At 38.8% G+C, this 21,720-nt stretch overlaps 1 protein-coding gene across 2 annotated transcripts; it reads left to right on the top strand.

The window, feature by feature from the left end:
• Positions 1-1,697: 1,697 nt before the first annotated feature.
• On the top strand, positions 1,698-21,720 carry mrps35 (mitochondrial ribosomal protein S35). Of its 2 annotated transcripts, XM_062981977.1 has the most exons (8): positions 1,698-1,872; positions 4,178-4,230; positions 4,811-4,978; positions 7,294-7,354; positions 8,549-8,688; positions 12,123-12,232; positions 15,975-16,044; positions 21,367-21,720. In XM_062981977.1, exons 1-8 carry the CDS (start codon positions 1,761-1,763, stop codon positions 21,640-21,642), a joined length of 990 nt encoding a protein of 329 aa, XP_062838047.1. In that variant the 5' UTR covers positions 1,698-1,760; the 3' UTR covers positions 21,643-21,720. The 2 variants fall into 2 exon arrangements, with proteins under 2 accessions (XP_062838047.1, XP_062838048.1); XM_062981978.1 differs by lacking the exon at positions 4,178-4,230 and having other exon boundaries at positions 1,724-1,872.

The following is a 21,720-nucleotide window of genomic DNA, read 5'->3' on the forward strand; positions in this document are numbered from 1 at the left end:
AAGTAGCATTACTGTATATTGAACTATTTGTCAAATTTGTTGTATAACATGATGTTTTGGTAATTAATTTGTAAAATCATAACCTAATTTGATGTTTAATAGGCTTTTCCTTAATCTCTCCTTATTATCCAACATATTAGCTTATCCAACGTTCTGCCGGCCCGTTTATGTTGGCTAAGTGAAACTCTGCTGTATTATTATTTATTTGTTTTGTTGTAAGTCGCTGAGTCCCTTGGGGAGGGGGAGAGATATAAATAAAGCTTATTACAGTAGAGTCTCACTTATCCAACATAAACGGGCTGGCAGAACGTTGGATAAGCGAATATGTTGGATAATAAGGAGAGATTAAGAAAAAGTCTATTAAACATCAAATTAGGTTATGATTTTACAAATTAAGCACCAAAACATCATGTTATACAACAAATTTGACAGAAAAAGTAGTTCATTATAAAGCCCTAAACGGTTTGGGACCCGCCTACCTTCGTGACCGTATCTCCTACCATAAACCTGCCCGATCTCTGCGATCATCTGGGGAGGCCCTCTTATCGCCACTGCCTATATCCCAGACCCACCTTGTGGGTACAAGGGAGAGGGCCTTTTCTGCTGTGGCCCCCCGATTATGGAATTCACTGCCCATTGAGATCAGGCAAGCTCCCACTCTGTTAGCTTTTAAAAAAGACTTAAAAACATGGCTCTTCCGCTGTGCTTTTGGTGAGTAATTACTGCTATATATCTCTTTGTTACTCCCTTCCAACATCTATCCCCTAGACTGCTCCACCTTCATATGTCCCTGTCCCATGTGGTGTACTCCTTTGTCTCTCTCACTCCGAGTTTTTATCTCTGTGTTCATGCGGCCCGCCCTTGTTTTTATTGGTTCTTTGATTTCTTGATGTAATGTATATTATTATTTATTGTATTGTTTTAATTGTGTTATGATATGTTGTTTTTATATTTTATTATTTTGTACTGCTCTGGGCATGGCCCCATGTTAGCTGCCCCGAGTCCCCGTTGGGGAGATGGTGGCGGGGTATAAATAAAGTTTTATTATTATTATTATTATTATTATTATTCATTACACATTAATGCTATGTAGTAATTACTGTATTTACGAATTTAGCACCAAAATATCACAATGCATTGAAAACATTGTCTACAAAAATGCATTGGATAATCCAGAACGTTGGATAAGTGAGACTCTACTGTACTATTATTATTCTGGTCAAAGGAAATTTAGTATAATGTCAAGTTTTTAAACTTTGTGGTTTCTCTGCATTATAACTGTATTCTCAATTCGCTTCTGACACAATAAATACATTATGATGTTTGTTTATATCCCGTTTTATCTCCCCAAAGAGGACTCAAAGTGGCTATTATGTACACATGTGCTCATTGTGTATTATCAGAAATACCTGCCAGAGGTGCTCCAAGCACAAGCTGCTCTGTATTAATTTTAGGAATCCTGAAGAGAAATAAGTATATATATTTGTAAAAACACAACCCATGAAGTTCCCAGCAATGAGAGCTTGCATGGCTTGTTGCCATTTTCTCTTCAGCCCCGAGGTCCCAATTCGACGCTATCTGGGCTCCTGAATACAATTCTGCTCGAATCTGGCGGGAAAGAGGAGGACCCTTCATTCCTGAGGGCGGGGCATTCCGGGCGCGCGCCAGCGGCGAGGGAGGCGGGCAGACGCGCATGCGCTTCGCGAGGCGGCCCCTCGGCTCAGTTCGCAGAGGCGTCACTGCCCTGCGCTGCGGCCAAGATGGAGGCTCTCCGTTGGAGCCGGTTTGTTTTGGGAGCGCCGCTGCCGAGTTGGAGCCGTGCGCGGTGCTGGTACTCGATTGCGCTGAGAGTGGCAGGAGGCCCTGGCAAAGGTAGGCGGAGGCGGTGCCTGTGAATGCCTGGGTTTCCCAGCCAGGAAGCCTCGTGAAGGAAGCTCGCGGTTCTTGCAGAAGCGCCGGGAGGCCAACTCCCAGCCTGGCTTCCGCGGGAGCAGGCCCCTTCGAGTTTTTCCTGACTTTGGCCCACGTTTTCCCAGACCCGCTCTAGTTTTGGCCACCGCGGAACTGATCCGGGGCCCCTTTACAATAAGTAGTCAGTGTAGATGTGCCCTTAGAAGAAAGATTGAGCAACCACGACATTTCAAGATATTGCGGTCCCCCCTTTGTTTAAACTTATTTATTTACTTTTATTTACAGTTACAGTAGAATCTCACGAATCCAAGCCTCGCTTATCCAAGCCTCTGGATAATCCAAGCCATTTTTGTAGTCAATGTTTTCAATATATCGTGATAATTTGGTGCTAAATTCGTAAATACAGTAATTATAACATAACATTACTGCGTATTGAACTACCTTTTCTGTCAAATTTGTTTTATAACATGAAGTTTTGGTGCTTAATTTGTAAAATCATAACCTAATTTGATGTTTAATAGGCTTTTCCTTAATCCCACCTTATTATCCAAGATATTCGCTTATCCAAGCTTCTGCCGGCCCGTTTAGCTTGGATGTGAGACTCTACTGTACTTCAGAAGTCATTTCCTGTTGTCATCTCCATATTTTGTTGTATTGCAGTCTGAAATGGAAAGGGATTTCATTGCCACTATCTTTGGAGACTCCTTTGGAGGCTTTTAAATAGAGGTTGGATGGCCATCTGTCGAGGGTGCTTTGAATGCGATTTTCCTGCTTCTTGGCAGGGGGTTGGACTGGATGGTCCACTAGGTCTCTTCCAGCTGTATGATTCTATGATTCATGTAGAAGACATACTGTGAAGATACCCGAGGCGCAAGGGCCATGGATTCCATTTGTTTGCTTAAGCTTTGTGCTACAGTAAGCATACTTTGTATAGAATTTATTTATCGTGTCAGAAGCAAATTGAGAATACAGTTATGATGTATAAAAGGTAAAGGTTTCCCCTGACATTAAGTCCAGTCATGTCTGACTCTGGGGGTTGGTGCTCATCTGCATTTCTAAGCCAAAGAGCCAGTGTTGTTCGTAGACACCTCCAAGGTCATGTGGCCGGTATGACTGCATGGAGCTCTGTTACCTTCTCGGTGGAGCGGTACCTATTGATCTACTCACATTTGCATGTTTTCGAACTGCTAGGTTGGCAGATGCTGGAGCTAACAGCGGGTGCTCACTCCGCTCCCGAGATTTGAACCTGGGACCTTTCGGTCTGCAATTTCAGCCGCTCAGTGCTTTAACACACTTGGCCACCAGGGCGAAGTAATCACAAATAAAATAAAAAACACAAATAAAGTAAATAACCACAAATAAAGTAAAAAACTTGATATTATACTAAATTTCCTTTGACCAGAAGCTGGCCACTTGGATATGGATTACTTTAACATGCTCTTTCCTAGCACGAAGAAGGCAGCAAGGAACCTGTGTACGCGTGCTTGTTTCTTTTCTGGTGCCCAGGTGCCTGCTTTCTCCAAGCCTTTCTCTGACCCCTCCATTCCCACCCATTGGCTCTGTTGCTGCTCTTTGCCATTTTTTCATAGGACTTTACAACCCTCACCATGCATTCACGGTCTCCCTCAGCCTTGTAAGGATTTTAGTCCCTGTTAAAATGGTACAGGGTTGTAGCAAATTTGGCAGCAAATAATCTGTGAATAATCCAATTCATAAAATAATAATAATAATAAAAATAATAATAATAAAAATTTATTTATACCCCGCCACCATCTCCCCAATGGGGACTCGGGGCGGCTTACATGGGGCCATGCCCAAGACAGTACAATATAAAAGTGAAATTCGCTGACAATATTTGTAGTAATAGTAGTAGTAGTATGTTCTACTTTTTCCTGGGTAATTGGCCATATATAAAATAGTTTATATGGTGTAAGTCTTGGTATAGGATTTATGTAGAGAGTTAGAGTGTGTATGCCTAAATTAAGAGTGCTCAGTACTACTCATTTGGTATCTTCTGCACAAGGCTTTCAATGTCTGATTTTAACTACCAATATTTGTGATCTCAGAAGTTGAAAGGGTAGCTGTTGTTGAGATGTGACCTAGGCAAAGTTTGTTTCCATGCTGAAGGCTGCAGATGGTTTAAGTCTCCAGATTCTTGTGTGGGTTTTCTGACATATTTTGTAAAATAGAACTTGGACATGACCCACTGTGTTGAATAAAGCAATATTTTTAAAAAAAGCTTCCTCAAAATGTGTTTATATTTCAGGTGTATCTGTACGAGGAGGAAGGTCCTCACAAAATGAAAGACCCCAGAGGGAGGTAATAATTGAAGATACATGTGCATTTTATAGTTATTTAAACCTGAAAGTTAATGTTTTCATTGAGTGTATCAGTACTGTTTTAGTTTAAATTGCCACGGGTTTCCAATAAGATACCAATTCAAGAAGGTATTGATAATGTGGAAGGCGTTCAGAGAAGGATGATCAAAAGTTTGGAACCCAAGTCCTATGAGGAGAGGTTTATTGAGCTGCGTATGTTTAAGTTGGAGAAAAGATGACTGAGTGGGGACATGATAGCCATGTTTAATTCCAGGAAAAGAGATGCCACTTAAACATTAGGAAGAACTTGATGACAGTGGGAGCTATTCGACAGTTGAATATGCTGCTTTGGATTGTGGTGGGGGTCTTGTTCTCTGGAAGTTTTTCAGGCAGAGGCTAGATGGCCATCTGTTGGGGGTGCTTTGGTTGTATTTTCCTGCATGACATCGGGTTGGATAGGATGCCCCTTGTGGTCTCTTCCAACTCTGTTTCCAAACTATGAGAAAGTATCTTTTATTAATAAATGTATTTTATATATAATTTATTTGTGACTTTTCAAACATTTTCTTCTACAATTTTAGCTTGAAACTCCTAGAACAGAGAAGATGGAGGTTGACCAGGATTGGACAAGTGTGTACCCTGCAGCAGCAGCTTTTAAGCCTTCCTCTGTGCCTCTCCCTATTCGGATGGGCTACCCTGTGAGAAGAGGTGTACCTCCCGAAAAATATGGCAACCTGGAACTTATAAAGGTAATGTTCCACTCTGAAAATTGTTGCAAAGTACTTGCATGGAAGACCACCAATGAATACCAGGTGCTGTAGGCAGTATTTAAGAGCCTACATCAAATTGTTGCCTTTTTGTAAGGCCTCCCTGGGTCCCCTGGAGGGTGAGAAAAGCGAGATATAAATGTGGTAAATAATAAATCAATAAGAGGCAAAATCAGCTTTCAGTATTCCTTGCCTAAGAAAACCTTATAAAATTCATGAGGTCGTCATAAATCAATAGGTGACATTGAAGGCACATGCACACACAACTGGTGAAAAACATGATCTAGTACTTTCTGCACAAGCTATGAGGACAACACAATTAACTCCTAATGTGCTGGAAAATTTGATTCCAAGAAATGGATGCCTTGAAGAGAAATGTAGAGGGCTGCAAGACCATTGTCTCAAAACAAACATACACACAAACTAATAATGTTCAAGCATATATATATAAAATACTATTGATATAAGAATTACCATTGACTTAAATAAGGCAGAACCACTTCATAATTATGTTGGTTCAGACTGACTTTTTTTTTTAAAGGGAGGGCCCTTTAACATTCTCGGTCAGAGAGATCCTGGGCCTAACTTAACTACCAACTAAACTTTTATAGGAGAAATCCACATAATTTAAAGTGGGATGCACACTCTATGTCTACTCTTTTAAAGTGTAGTGTGATGAGGTCCTTAGGTGTTCGAATAGAGAGAATCCTTACTGGATTTGCAGACGACACAAAACTGGAAAGGTGCCAACTCACTGGAAGATAGCAACAAAATTCAAAAGTGTTGTTGAAGGCTTTCATGGCTGGAATCACTGGGTTGTTTTGTATTTTTCTGGCTATATGGCCATGTTCAGGAAGCATTCTCTCCTGACTTTTCACCCACATCTATGGCAGACATCCTCAGATATATAAACCTATCTTGCTTAGTTTTCCAATATACCTCACAGCCTCTGAGGATGTCTGCCATAGATGTGGGTGAAATGTCAGGAGAGAATGCTTCTGGAACATGGCCATACATCCTGTAAAATGCACAACAACCCAAAATTCAAAAGGATCTTGATAAACTAGAAATTAATAAAATGACACTCAGTGGAGACAAATGCAAAAGTTTGCCTTTAGGCCACATGTCCATAAGAGTTAAGGAAAATTTACAAAACAGTATGGAGATGGTACCTAACCCCCACTATACAAAATCAGATAGATAAAAAGGATTCAAATCAGTGCTGGAGAGGCTCTCAGGAAATAAGCTCATATCTTCATTTGTGGTGGTCATGAAAAATTATACAAAAATTTTGGGAGGGGGTATAAAAGAAATAAAAGCAATAATAAAAATAGAGATAGAGAATATACCAAAATCAGCATTGCTACTTATACATCATAATACAATTTCCTCACAAGAGGAGAAGTAATTGGTTTCTAATTTACTAACAGCAGTGAAATTGTTGATAGCAAAAAAAATGGAAAGAAAGGAAATTCAATTATAAAAACAGCACAGAGAAATTTGCAACATAGCTATGGGTGATAAGTTGACTTGTGATATTAAAGTTAAAAAGGGAATATCAAAACAAACACTATTGGAAAATATGGGGAAAATTTATTGAGTATATATTTAATGAAGGAAAGGGATACAAGCTGGCAACAGAAAAAATGAAATTCTGGATTTGTGAAACAAGATGAGTTGGTTGGTCCTGTTGAAGGTGGCACAAAATAAGGGTAAGGGGAGGGAAAAGACACACATACACACACAGAGAGATATGTGTGTGTGTGTGTTTATATATATATATATATATATATATATATATATATATGATAAAATATGTATAAGTAGATAAAAGACATGTAATACAGTATAGTATGTAGTATAAGCTGTAATTGGGGAAAGTTAAAAACCAATAAGAAGTCTGTTTAAGGTGTGTTTGATGCATTTTTATTCATGTAAAATACTGCATACTCCACTGTCCAAGATATTATAAAAATGTATACTTATATTTTTGATAGATAAATGTATAAATAGAAAGTTTAATTTTTTTAAAAAAGCTTTGTTTTACAATGATTTGGCATGTTGCTTTTCCTTTTAATTATTCCCCAATGAACTCAGCTTTTTTTGAATAGTTAAAATAATGCTGAAAGGAGCAAATCAGTGTAAGAAATAAAGCCAATTTAAGTGCTAAAAATTTTCTATATGACATATGGTCTGCTATATTACTGACCAATATTACTGATTTATAATTATTAAATGATCCTCTTCCCATCTTTTAGTTGAATTATATTTATGTTAGCAAGATACATCTCTTTCAGATTCCTAATTTCTTGCATCTGACTCCAGTTGCCATCAGGAAACATTGTGCTGGTCTTAAAGGTAAGCTTCTGGACATTTTATGGTTTTAACTGAGATTTAATTATAATCTTCATTGTCCTGAATACCATTTTTGATGAAAAGTTGTGATGTAAAATTAATGAACATATCAATACACTGTTAGAAACCCTTAAAAATGGAGCGAACAGCTTAGATTTAGCTATATATTGCTTGGCTAAAGAGGCATCCCAATCAACAGTTGCTAGCTAAATTGTGCCTGCAAAGAATATTTGTGAGTTTTCTTTCACATGTAGTTAGAGCAACATCATAATGATAAGGTTCAGTGCAATTGCAGGCTGAACATGAATAATACAACTTGTAGAGTGGCTGCCACTTGACTCTGGAACTCCTTGCCAAGGAAGCCAGAATGGCCCCCTCCCTGTTGTTGTCTTTCCCGCAGCAGGCTAAAACCTTTTTGTTCAGGCAGGCTTTTAAAGATGAAGGTTTTAAATATCAAGTTAGGAGGTGCTTTTGTTTTTAACTTCAATCATGTTTTAATTATTTTTAACTGGGAATTTTTAAATACTATTTGTATTTAATATTACAGTAGAGTCTCACTTATCCAACACTCACTTATCCAATGTTCTGGATTATCCAACACATTTTTGTAGTCAATGTTTTCAATATATTGTGATATTTTGGTGCTAAATTCGTAAATACAGTAATTACTGCATAGCATTACTGCGTATTGAACTACTTTTTCTGTCAAATTTGTTGTCTAACATGATGTGTTGGTGCTTAATTTGTAAAATCATAACCTAATTTGATGTTTAATAGGCTTTTCCTTAATGCCTCCTTATTATCCAACATATTCGCTTATCCAACATTCTGCCGGCCCGTTTATGTTGGATAAGTGAGACTTTACTGTATTTTAATGTTTGCGTATTTATATATTTTAAATTGTATTCTGATGCTTTTATGTTAAGCTGCTTTGAGTCTCCTGCGGGAGAGATAAAGTGGGGTATAAATAAATATTATAATTATAATAATAATGCCTGAAAAATACCAAGGAATATCACTTAAGTCTTTCACTAAGCTGTGAAATCTTTGAATCTGTACTCTTATGAAGTACTTAGACTTTTCTGTTAGAAAGCTCTAGTACCTCGTGAAAGCACAAATATCAGGATTTCATGAGGTGCAGCCCACCCAACATACATTTTTTTTGCTGTAATCTTATTTAAATCATTGACTCTTCAGACTTCTGCACAGAGTGGCCACATGCTCTGGATAATGAAGAGAAATGTTTGCAGCACTTTCCCATTGAAGTGGACACCGTAGATTATGTTTCAGCTGGCCCGTCTGTTCGTAATCCTAAAGCAAGAGTGGTGACCCTGAGAGTAAGTAACTACAGAAAACATTTCATTTTTAATATTGGCCTCGTAACATGAATTCAGTTTTTTTTAAAAAAAAAATTGTCCAGCAGCGTTTGGAATGGGGAAGTTGGCATCACAGTGGATGATGACGCAGCTGCTGCTCCTTTGGCCGGAATCGAGCATACCCTCAGGAAGCTGGAAGCTGCAGAATGTTAAATTTCCTCTGTGTCTGTCTCTGTCTCTATGTTCATATGGCATTGAATGTTTGCCTTGTATGTGTACATTGTGATCCGCCCAGAGTCCCCTTCGGGGTGAGAAGGGCGGAATATAAATACTGTAAATAAATAAATTTTTATTAATCCTCTGTAAACATAAACTGCTGGGAGAAGTGGCCAGGAAGAGATCTGAAGATAAAAAGCAGATAGTAGTGAGAATACTCTGAATGTGGAGTTCAGCACAGTTCTCATTGAATTAATAAAAGCTGAGACTTCTGGTGCATGGTCATGGCGGAGAGACTGGCACATTAGAAGAGTGCCGGCTCTGGAAGGCGACTGGGTAGAGCAACAGCTCCCTTCCCCCCGTGGATTGAGGCAGGGGGAACAACAAAACTAGGAGGTCAGCCGATGGTCCAGAAGGGTTCTCTTCCTCAAGAGGAGAGCCTGAAAGGATCTGGTATTGATCCTCAAGGTACGGCGGGTCTCCCAGAGCATGCAGACGTTTGGGCTGCAAATCAATGACCGCACGGATTTTAAATTCAAGAAGAGAGAGGAGGAGAGAAGAAGACACACTGAGCCATAAATGTACAAGAACAGAAGGGAGAAAGGGTATCGGAAGAGGCAAGGGGACTCCCATAAGAAAGAAGTAGAAACCCTGGGAATAGGGGGAAAGAGGAATAAAAGCGGGAGAGAAGAGTGAGAGAATCAAAGCAATCAATTATCTAAACTAAAGGGTATTCAAGAGTGAGTGGAAGGAGGTTTAAAGACTGGAAGGAAGGATTGATTGAGGACTGAAGGACAGGTGAAATAGAAGGCAAAATATTAAGTTTAAGAGAAGAAATCTGTAGCCATATTGATTAATATTGGTTTAATATATTACTATAGTCCACCAGTTTGGACTCCAAAAAAAAGACTGACCTTGAGGGAGGATTGTTGTGTCTACGAGGTGAGGATAAACAAAGGAAGTGATGGATGAGGGAGAAGGAGGTGTGTTCTGGAGCAAGAAGTTAGAGGAAAAAAAACTTCTTTTTGAAGGGAGGAGGAGTGAAGGCCAGCAAAGAGACAATGCGAGAGAGGGGCAAGTGTGACCGAGGGACAGGAAAAAAGCTAGAAGGGCAGAAGTAAGAGAACAAACGAGAAAACAAGCTAACGTGAGAGGAAGTCTCGCGAGGCTGGATATGAGATTTATTATGGTCACACAGCTCTAGGAACGCGGAAGAAGAAAGAGCGAGGAAGGAAGGAAGGAAGCAAATAAGAGAAGGTGAAGACAAAGAAGGGAGTTAATCAAAAAATGGATTAAAGAGTGCTCCGGGAAAGAAAAGAACAAAAGAAGGTCAAACCTTGTGTCTCCCTTTTCACTCTTATTCCAACGGTGCCTTTATTCTCCTCGTATGTTTTATGTTTCTTCCTCCCCCAATCTTTTTACCCCTCAACTCTTGGTAAAGGAGCGAAGGGACTAAAAAGAGAAATAAGGAATCAAACCCAAAGACTGGATAGATGTGGATTAAGAAAGGCTATCAAATAAAATCAAAGCCTTAGAGCCTTATTTAAAGCCTTAAAGGAGAAAAGAGAATGAGAAAGATTAAGAAAAGAGAAGAAAGAAGGGATGATAAAGAAACAGAATGTCATTTACAAAATTCAAAGGAGAAAAAGAAATGAAAGACGGGAATCACAAAGGAAAATGTCAATCCCAGAAGAAATAAGTTAAGAAAAAAGAAAGAGTATACTTCTATAACTAAAATAAGAGAGGGAGATAATATATACACACAAGAAAATGAAATAAAGGAAAAATTCTACAAATTCTATAAATTGTTATATCAAGAAGATCAGATAAAAGAACAGATATATCAGTACCTGGATGAGCAGAAAATACAAAGAATATCTGATGAACAAAGAGAAGAGCTAAACAAAGAAATCTCAGAACAGGAAATAAAAACGGCGATAAGGAACTTAAAGAAAGCTCCAGGACCAGATGGCCTGTCTGCCGTGTATTATAAAATTTTCCAGCAGGAACCTTATACCACACTTGAAAAAATTAATGAATGAAGCCAGAATATACAAAGAAATACCAAATTCCTGGAAACAAGCTCAATACAGTGTAATACATATGTGTAATACATAAGGCAAAAATCAGACCCAAAACAAGTAAAAAACTGCAAACCAATATCATTACTAAATGTAGATTATAAGATATTCAGCAGCATCATAGCAAAAAGATTTTTAAAATTACTCAATCTTATAAAAGAAGAACAGGCAGGATTTCTACCTAACAGGTACCAAAAGGATAATGTAAGAACGATTGTAGACTTAAGTGAATATTATGAAACTAAAAATCAAAATAAAGTCATGTTCTTAACGTTGGATGTGGAAAAGGCATTTGATAATGTATATTGAATTTTTTTAAAATCACTAATGAAAGAGATGGATATGGGGATTTATTTTCAAAATGTAATAGAGGCAATATTTGAAAAACAGGAAACAAAAATTATGATAAATGGGCAAGAAACGAAAACACTAGAAATAAAAAAGGAACAAGACATATTGTTCCCCCTAATATTCATTTTCACTCTGGAAGTACTGTTAAACAAAATAAGAGCTCACAAATTTAGAGCTTTTGCAGATGATATATTCTGCATAATAGAAGAACCCAGGAAGAAATGGATAAATTTATTTTAAAAATTTGGCGAGGTAGCAGGATTTAAAATAAACGTGGAAAAAACAAAAGCAATAACAAAGAATATAGAAAAAAGGAAAAGGACATAAAAAAAGAAAATTAGAACATACAAATCGCACCAAAATTAAAATACTTAGGAATTATTTTGAAACCAAAAAACCTACAATTATTACAAAACAACTATATAGATAGATATAGATAAATGGAAGGAGATTAAAAAGGAAATAGAAAATTGGAGAAACTCAAAATTATTATTAGGCAGAATAGCCAGTGTGAAATTGAAAATATTGCCAAAAATGATATTTTTATTTCAAAACTTACCTATAATAAGAAATCAAAAATTACTTAAAGATTGGAATAGGGATATCATGAAATTTATCTGGGAAAAGAAAAAGCCAAGAATCCATTTCAAACACATGACTGAACGAAACGAAAAGGCAGGGTTAGCAACACCAAGTTTAAGATTATACTAGCTTGGGGGCCCTTCTTTGAAGGTAACAGCTTGACTTGTACTCTTACATAGCATTTAATGTGATATGAAACCTGCTAAGAGACTGATTTCTCCCCAGATTAAGCTTTCAAGCCTCAACTTGGATGACCACGCAAGAAAGAAGCTCATTAAACTTGCAGGAGAGAGGTACAGCAAGGGTACAGATACCCTTATCATTACAACAGACAGGTATTGTAACATGAGAAAATTATCTAATGTGGATAGTCAAGATCTTTCCAGCTAATATTCATCACTCTTAACTCTCAACAACATCTAGAACATAAAAACAATTTTATCCTAATATGAAGGTGTTTAGTAGCAATGATGTTTGGATTCTGATATGACCAAAACAATGTATGTTTTAATTCGTCCTTATTTGTCGAGATATAAAACACATGCCTTAGTTGTGTTTTGTTTGGATTACTGTAATGTAGTAGTGCACATGTTTTGGATTTCAGCTCCCAGAATTCCTGACTGTTGGACAGGCTGCCTAGACCTTCCGAAGTTGAGAGTCCCAAACACCCAGAGGGCTACAGGTTGTGCATCACTGGCTGCAACACATTATGTGGGACTACCTTTGAAAAGGGTTCAGACTTCACCTGCACTAACATGCTTCCAGATTATAAACTGGAGCTGCCTACAGGGAGCACATAAATAACTTGTTGAAAGAGATGCATTGCCTACTGGTCTTATTTTTAGGCTATAATCAAAATGCTGGTTATGATCTACAAAGCCCTATATGGCTCAGATTCAGGTTTTCAGAAGATTTCTTATTTCCCTATATGAGTTTGTGTCTTTAATTCTGGGTATACATCTGGTAGGAACATAAAAAGGAACGCTACTCCCAGTCTCTGGGACTCCTTTCCTTTAATTGTTGTTGTTCAATCACTCAGTCGTTTCCAACTATTCATGACCTCATGGACCAGTCCACACCAGAGCTCCCCATCAGCCATCGCCGCTCCCAGTTCCCACAAGATCAAGCCAGTCATTTCAAGGATACTATCCATCCATCTTGCCCTTGGTCGGCCTCTCTTCCTTTTTACTTCCATTTTTCCCAGCATCATATTTTTTTCCAAGCTTTCCTGTCTTCTCATGATGTGGCCAAAATACTTCATCTTTGCCTCTAATATCCTTCCCTCCAATGAGCAGCTAGACATTATGGACTATGGACTGGTTGGATCTTCTTGCGGTCCAAGGCACTCACGATTTTCCTCCAGCACCAGAGTTCAAAAGCGTCTTCCTTCGCTCAGCCTTCCTTATGGTCTAGCTCTCGCATCCATTGGTTACTATGGGGAATACCATTTCTTTAACTATGCGGACCTTCGTTGCCAGTGTGATGTCTCTACTTTTCACTATTTTATCGAGGTTGGCCATTGCTCTCATCCCAAGAAGTAAACGTCTTCTGATTTCCTGCCTGCAGTCTGCATCTGCAGTGATCTTCGTGCCCAGAAATATAAAGTCTGTCACTGCCTTCATGTTTTCTCCCTCTATTTGCCAGTTATCAATCAGTCTGGTTGCCATAATCTTGGTTTTCTTGATGTTTAACCGCAACCCAGCTTTTGCACTTTCTTCTTTCACCTTGGTGAAAAGGCTCCTCAGCTCCTCCTCACTTTCAGCCATCAGAGTGGTATCATCTGCATACCTAAGGTTGTTAATGTTTCTTCCAGCAATTTTAACTCCGGCCTTGGATTTGTCAAGTCCCACACATCGCATGATGTGTTCTGCATACAAGTTGAATAGGTAGGGTGAGAGTATCCAGCCCTGCTGTACTCCTTTCCCAATCTTGAACCAGTCTTTTCTTACTGTGTCTACTTGGTCTTTATACAGATTTCTCAGGAGACAGACAAGGTGACTTGGTATCCCCATACGACCAAGAACATGCCACAGTTTATTATGATCCACACAGTCAAAGGCTTTAGAATAGTCAATAAAGCAGAAATAGTTGTTTTTCTGAAACTCCCTGGCTTCCTCCATTATCCAGCGGATATTGGCAATTTGGTCTCTCGTTCCTCTGCCTTTTCTAAACCCAACTTGTACGTCTGGCAACTCACACTCAATGTATTGCTGGAGTCTGCCTTGCAGGATCTTGAGCATTACCTTACTGGCATGGGAAATAAGTGCCACTGTACGGAAGTTTGAGCATTCTTTAACATTTCCCTTTTTTGGTATGGGGATATAAATTGATTTTTTCCAATCTGATGGCCATTCCATTGTTTTCCATATTTGCTGGCATATGGCATGCATCACCTTGACTGCGTCATCTTTCAAGATTTTAAACAACTCAGCTGGGATCCCGCCATCTCCTGCTGCCTCGTTATTAGCAGTGCTTCTTAAGGCCCATTCAACCTCACTCCTCAGGATGTCTGGTTCTAATTCATTCACCACACCGTCAAAGCTATCCTCGATATTATTATCCTTCCTATACAGGCCTTCTGTATATTCTTGCCACCTTTTCTTGATCTCTTCAGCTTCTGTTAGGTCCTTGCCATCATTGTTTTTGATCATGCCCATTTTTGTCTAAAATTTACCTCAGATGTTTCTGATTTTCTGGAAGACGTCTCTTGTCCTTCCTATTCTATTGTCTTCTTCCACTTCCATGCATTGCTTGTTTAAAAATAGTTCCTTGTCTCTTCTGGCTACCCTCTGGAATTGTGCATTTAGTTGGGCATATCTCCCCCTATCACTGTTTCCTTTCGCCTTCCTTCTTTCTTGCGCTACTTCCAGTGTCTCAGCAGACAACCATCTTGACTTCTTGGTTTTCTTTTTCTTTGGGATGTACTTTGTTGCCGCCTCCTGAACAATGTTGTGAACTACTGTCCATAGTTCTTCTGGGACTCTATTAAATACAGTCCCTGAAATCTATTCTTCACCTCCACTGCATATTTACTAGGAATATTTGTGAGATCATATCTAATTGGTCTGTGTATTTTTCCCATTCTCTTTAGTCTGATTCTAAATTTTGCAATAAGAAGTTCTTGATCTGAATTACAGTCATCTCCAGGTCTTGTTTTCACCAACCGGATGGATGTCCGTCACCTTTGGCTGCAAAGGATGTAATCAATCTGATTTCAGTGTTGACCATCTGGTGAAGTCCATGTATAAAGACGTCTTTTAGGTTGTTGGAAAAGTTTGTGTGTTATGCACAATGAGTTTTCCTGGCAAAATTCTATCAGCCTACGTCCTGCTTCATTTTGTTGTCCCAAACCATGCTTGTCTGTGATCCCGGTTGTCATTTGACTGCCCACCTTAGCATTCCAATTAGTTAGACTAATTGGAATGCTAAGTTATACATTCCTTTAGTTATACTGGTACTATTCTTTTGCAGGCAGATGAATGTCTTTTTCTTTTGGCAGACCTTTGGGGTGTCACATCTCACATCCATTTTATACTTGTGGTTTATATTTATTCATCTTTTTGTGCTACTTCTAATTTTATTAATAGTTTATTAATATTTTAATATTTGTATGATGTTTATTTTAAACTTATGTTAGGTACCTTGGGTCTTTAACTTGGAAAAGGGTAGACTATAAATATAAGAATAATTGAAAATGATTCAAATTATGGTTATCATGGAACAACTTTTTTCTTTCTATTGACTTTATTAATATTTGTGAAATGTCTTTTCCCTTTTTTTATCCATGAATGTAAGGCATTTTGACATACAGTGTTTGTTGTGAAGCACTCGGGGCAAAACAGCAATAATAATAATAATAATAATAATAATAATAATAATAATAATAATAATAATAATAATAGCAGCTGTACAGATCTAAAATGCTGAGAAATACTATTTGTACAGCAAACCAGAATTCGATGGTTGTTCAGGCTGCTAATTATGAACTTTCAATTCTACTGTTCAAAAGGTTTTAAACTACTAAATATACTGCAAATTATATATTATTAAATTTGTTTTTTTTTTCTTTTCTTTCAGGTGTCCTTTAAGGAGGCAAAATTATGACTATGCAGTGTATCTGCTGACAGTTTTATTTCATGAATCATGGGTACGTATATGTGTTACCAATTCAGTATAACTGAATTCAGTATAAATTCAGTAAAAACACACAGCATAACTTAATTTGTGTAACATTTGTTTGCTTAAATGTTATTCATAAATTATATGGTTGTGTTGTCGAAGGCTTTCATGGCCAGAATCACCGGGTTGCTGTGAGTTTTCCGGGCTGTATGGCCATTCTGGAACATGACCATACAGCCTGGAAAACTCATAGCAACCCAATTATATGGCTTATTTAACTTGAAAGAGGGATTGTAGAACTCCAATTCTGATAGACTCAGCCATGTGCTGTTCGTCTTCCACAGGTGGAGCAGAAAGCTTTTAACGATAGGGATACTTGATGAAAAGCCTTTCATCTTTTCAAAACATTGACCAAAATGCATGGATGTCATTTTTTCAAGAAAGAAGACTGGGCAGTATAGATACATGGTGCTGGCTATTTAGAAAGTAGAAAGCTGACTTTTTAAAATAATGAATGGATATATCTAGTGCATATGAATATGCCCTATTCTAGTATATCCTATATAACACGCATACGAATATATATCTAGTGTATATAAATATATATATAGTGTCTAGATCAAGGGAAGTAATAGTGCCCCTATATTCTGCATTGGTCAGACCTCACCTGTAGTACTGTGTCCAATTCTGGACACTACAATTCAAGAGGGGTGTTGAGAAGCTGGACCATGTCCAGAGGAGGGTGACTAAAATGATCAAAGGTCTGGAAAACATGAATTCCTCTGAGGAATGTCTTAAAGAGCTGGGTATGTTTAGCCTTCAGAAGAGGTTGAGAGGAGACATGATAGCTATGTATAAAATATGTGAAAGGATGTCATATGAAAGAGAGCAGACTTGTTTTCTGTGGCCCTGGAGACTAGGATTCAGAGAAATGGGTTAAAATGACAGAAAAGGAGATTTCACCTGAACATTAGGAAGAACTTCCTGACCATATGAGCTGTTCAACAGTGGAACTCTCTGCCTCGGAGGGTGATTGAGGCTCCTCCTTTGAGCTTTTAAACAGAAGCTGGATGGTCATCTCTTGGGGATGCTTTGATTGTGCTTTTCCTGTATGGCAGTGGGCTGTACTGAATGGCCCATGTGGTCTATTTCAACTTTTTGATTCTATATCAGGGCTTCCTTTTAAAGGAGACATTCATAACCTGAGATATGATGCATGAAACAGTTGGCGTAAGGCCTCACTATCATCCTATGTAGAGTGCCCATCCTAAATAAAATGCATGCCTAAAATACACCTAACAGAGGAAGACAGGCTGTCCACCCATGGCAACATCTAGTGAAGCTTGTCTGCCATTTTTGGTATTCTCAAAGAATATTGGTATGTTCAAAGCCAATGGTGCAGTAAATAAGAATGGCTTTAACTTCACTTTCTCCAACTAAGGAATCCTTGGCTGTTGTATATCATGTTACAAATATAGAAACAAATGTTTTAGGGTTTATTAAAGTAAACAGGTAGATTTTCCTTTACAGAGACCTACTTTTCTATAGGCATCCATACATTGGTTCTAAATGCTGAAAGCTCAACACTTGGGGTCATTAATTGCAGATCAACACATCTGTCCTTGACTCTAGCATTACTTAGTGATGGAAGACTTGGCCATATGATATTACTTGTGTGAGTGCTTGGTGTGTATTGAATACACACAAGTCTCATGCCCTTTTATTACCTTTCAACTTCCACATGAATATTTAATGACCTCATCAGTTGTAATTGTCTTTGATTTCAATGAAAAATTCATGGCCTGCTGCAACGCATTGGATTTTTTCCATGGTTCGAGGGATCCCTCAGAAGGGAACTACATGTATACATTCTGACAACTTTAGAGGTGCAAATTCTTAATTTCTGGGTAGGTGCCTCCTCAGTTTAGTAGCAAAATATATTTAAATTGTTTGTGGGAAATACAGTATTTTTAGAAAAAATTATCTATGAAATGCTTTGTGTGGGCATGGGGTAAATTGTGATCAAACAATGCCATGACAAGAAGATATTTGTGACTAGATCGTCAGTGGCCAAATACATTTTAAAAAAAAACACATAAAAATAATTTTTTAAAAGTTTGTCAGTGGCTTTACCAGAAGCTGGAAAAAATAGGTAGGGGAGCAGCCGGTTGTTTCTGAACACCAATTGAAACTTCAGTATCCATAACAATTAGGTAATCGTTTCTTCACCCCAAAGTATAGACAACTGTGGAAATACCTAGTTTTTATAAGGACTGGGCGTTGCTAGAGGGCTAGCTGGAATGTGTGAATGGCAATTCAAGACATGATTGGCCAGTCAGCTTTCTGAAGTGTGACCAGATCTCTGTTCCTAAGCTGCAGATCTGATTTTTAAAAAGAAGTGCAGTTTTGCCCAAAACAAGCAAAACAGATTTCAAATTGCTCTTGTTGCTTTATCAAATTATTACCTTGCTAGGATTGAGTCTCAATTAATTGGGCTCCATCTATAGCAGTGGTTCCCAAACTTATTTGGCCTGCTGCACCCTTTCCAGGAAAAATATGACTCAGTGCCCCCTGGAAAGGGGGGCGTGGCTTAGAGGGATGGGCGTGGCTCCTGTTCAAGAGGGCGGGGCTGAGCCTCTCCCCTAGTCCAAGATGCAGGGCTGCGAGGAGAGGTGGGCGGGGCCACAAATGGGCGGCCAGTACTGGGATGGGCGGAGTTACGAGCTCTGAGGCAGGGTTGAGCTTCTATCCCTGTCCTGCGGTGCCTGCCAGGACACAGGAGGGGGGGCTAGAGGAGGGGGTGGGGCCTCTTCAAGTGCCTGATGGGGCTGAACCTCTATACCCCACCCACCCCCGTGTTCTAACAAGCGCCTCAAGGGAAGTATACAGAGGCTCAGCCCTGTCTTGGGCTTTTGGAAGGAGGCCCGCCTCATTCCCTAGCTCCGCCCTCTGTGTCCCAACAAGAGCCTCAGGAGAGGTATAGATTCTCAGCCCTGTCTCAGGCTCCTCTAGCTCCAGCCCCTGTGTCCTAACAGGCGCCTCAGGTGCTCAACCCTGTCTCCGGTACTTGGGAAGAGGCCTCGCCCCGTGTCCTAATAGGTACCATCACCACCCCCCTGGATCGCTCCAGCGCCCACTGATCTATAGGTTCCAAGTGCCAGTTAGGTTCAGTGCCTCATCGGGGTTAGTGCTTGCCACTAGTTTTTGGGCTGAAGATACAGTGCAGAAAAAAAGTTATTTATCTTATCAGAAAAGGAACCATCCCTTTATTTGAGTGGAGTAGCAAAAGGCAAAAGCTTGGTCTATTTTGAGAAAAACTAAAAAAAAAGCACACACCTTCCTCTGTTCTCTCTGCTTCTGACCTTTTTGTACGCCTGATTTTGGGGTGGGGTGGCAGCCACAGTGGCCTGGGGCAGCCGGTCCCTTGAACTTTCCCCTCTCTGTGAAATGACCCTTGACTTACCAAAATCCATACTATTGGCCACAAAATCTGCCCTTGATATTTACATAAAGTCAACTTATTGGAAATTAAACTGGAAACACATGCTGAGGGTCTTGGAGATGCCTTAAATAGATAACAAATCGTGACTATATTGTTACAAACCTGCATTTCCTGATAGAGAAAGCATATGTTTCTCAAGATATCATGCCAATGTACCGAATGTGGCTATTTGCTTCTTTGAGAATGATTCCATCTGTCTCTAACAAATCGTTAAATTGCTCTTTTAAAAGTTTCTCTTGATAAAATCTTGTTCAATTTTTGGCTGGTTGCAAGCCCCCACTTCTTGAAATGACACCTGAAGGTGGATGGGTATTCAGTTCTCAGGATATTTGGATGAAATTGGATGTCTGTTAGGCTGATTTCAAATGCATGACACACATTCGAAGAGTCCTGTACAGATATGGGCAAAACCAGGCCTGTGGGCCAGAGGCGGTCCCTTGGGCTTCTTCCTCCAACCCTCCTGTCCCCCATCCTCTCAGCATGAGGATGTGGTAGCCCACCGCATCCCCATGCTGATCTTGTACTTTGTTCACACTGTGACTTTGAAGGTACTATACAGGGTGGTAACATATTTGTCCAGACTATTGGAAGAATATTTATGTCTTTTCTCCCCATTCATCCATCCAAACAGCTTTAGGGATATGCTCAAATAAAAACAATCAGGAAAACAAATTTGTTTAAAAATTTTGCTTCAGTGATCTTATAATTTAAACACTAATTATAAGAATTGTGCTTGTTTCACATTAATTAATTCCATGTGATGCATGGTGTAAGCAGACTTTAATTTATCTATACAGTACCTCTACATTTTGAATGTTTAAAGAATTGCTGCCACCCAGTGGTGAAATTGTAAAAATATATAGAGAGAATTTGCTCAATGTATCACCCAATCTTTATGAAAACATGAGTGATTACAGAATAGTGGGCATCCTTTTAAATAGTTACTATAGCACTGTAATTCATGCTTCTGAATTCTTAACTATGGCCTGTGGATCTCTGGGGGGGGGGGGGGAGTGTGGAAGTGAAATAATGCTTTTCTTCAGTTTCCTTCCTGTGTTGAAGTACTTTTTGGAGAAAGTGATACATAATTTGATTAGTTTTTGAAATGATCTTTGACCTGTTAGGTGCTGGCCTCTTGAAGGATAGATTTGGGAAATTAAGAAGAAAGTTTAATAACCTTGATTAACCTTTATTCTGCTGGGTTTTTTTTTGTACGAATGCCTTGGTGGAATGGAAAACTACTTTAAGTTCATCATTACTATCCTAAATTGAATTTTAATGATTTATTGAAAATATGTTATATCTATGTTACATTACTACACAAAAAATCTTACAAGAATAACGTTGAAAAAATTGTATTCAATTCAAGTCGATTCATGCATAGATCATGTGTTGGGAGCTTCATTGTAGCTGAATAAAAGGAGCGTATACCCTAAACCAGCGCTACTTGAAGTCAGTTGCATGTGGACTGGGGCTAGTTCTTAGACAGCTGCCAAGAAAGAAATACCTGGTAGCCAAAATCATATCAATCGCTGGAACACTGGGGGAAGAAATTGTTGCTCCCATACATTAGATAGCTGAAGATACAATACCCTACAATGCACCCCTGTAAATGTGCCTCACAGAGTGTATACATATGCAGCCAATAGTGGTGTTTAAATTGTCGTTCAAGACAAACTTGCTGCCATTATGGACTTTATTGAGAAATTTCTGCTAAGATTTGAAGGAACACCAAAGTTACTTGAAGCACATTTTGGAAGCCAGTAATTCAGGACACATGAATTCCTGGCAGTTCTATTTATCTTCCCATTCAGTTTCTCTCTCTCTAAAGCATTGTCTGTCTTTCAGAAAACAGAAACGTGGGAAAAAGACAAGACAGAGGCTGACATGGAGGAGTACATCTGGGAGAACAGTGCATCTGAAAAGAACGTTTTGGATACTCTGCTCCGAATAAGATCTGCTGAAAAAATTGAAGACCTCAGCAAAGAAAAACTTCTTGCTTCAGAGCTCATTCTGTCTTATAAAAACTCAGTGGTTGCACTGAAAAATGAAGGAGAAACAGAGAAGAATCTTTCTCAATATAAGGAATCTGTTAAGAAACTACTAAATATGAATAGCTTGTAGTATAAAAACCTGTTTAATGTGGAACTACATATATTACACATGACAATGTACATAATAAAATTTACAATTTAAATTTCA

Source organism: Anolis carolinensis, chromosome 5, assembly GCF_035594765.1.
Source record: "Anolis carolinensis isolate JA03-04 chromosome 5, rAnoCar3.1.pri, whole genome shotgun sequence".
In the NCBI taxonomy this organism is placed as follows: Eukaryota; Metazoa; Chordata; class Lepidosauria; order Squamata; family Dactyloidae; genus Anolis; species Anolis carolinensis.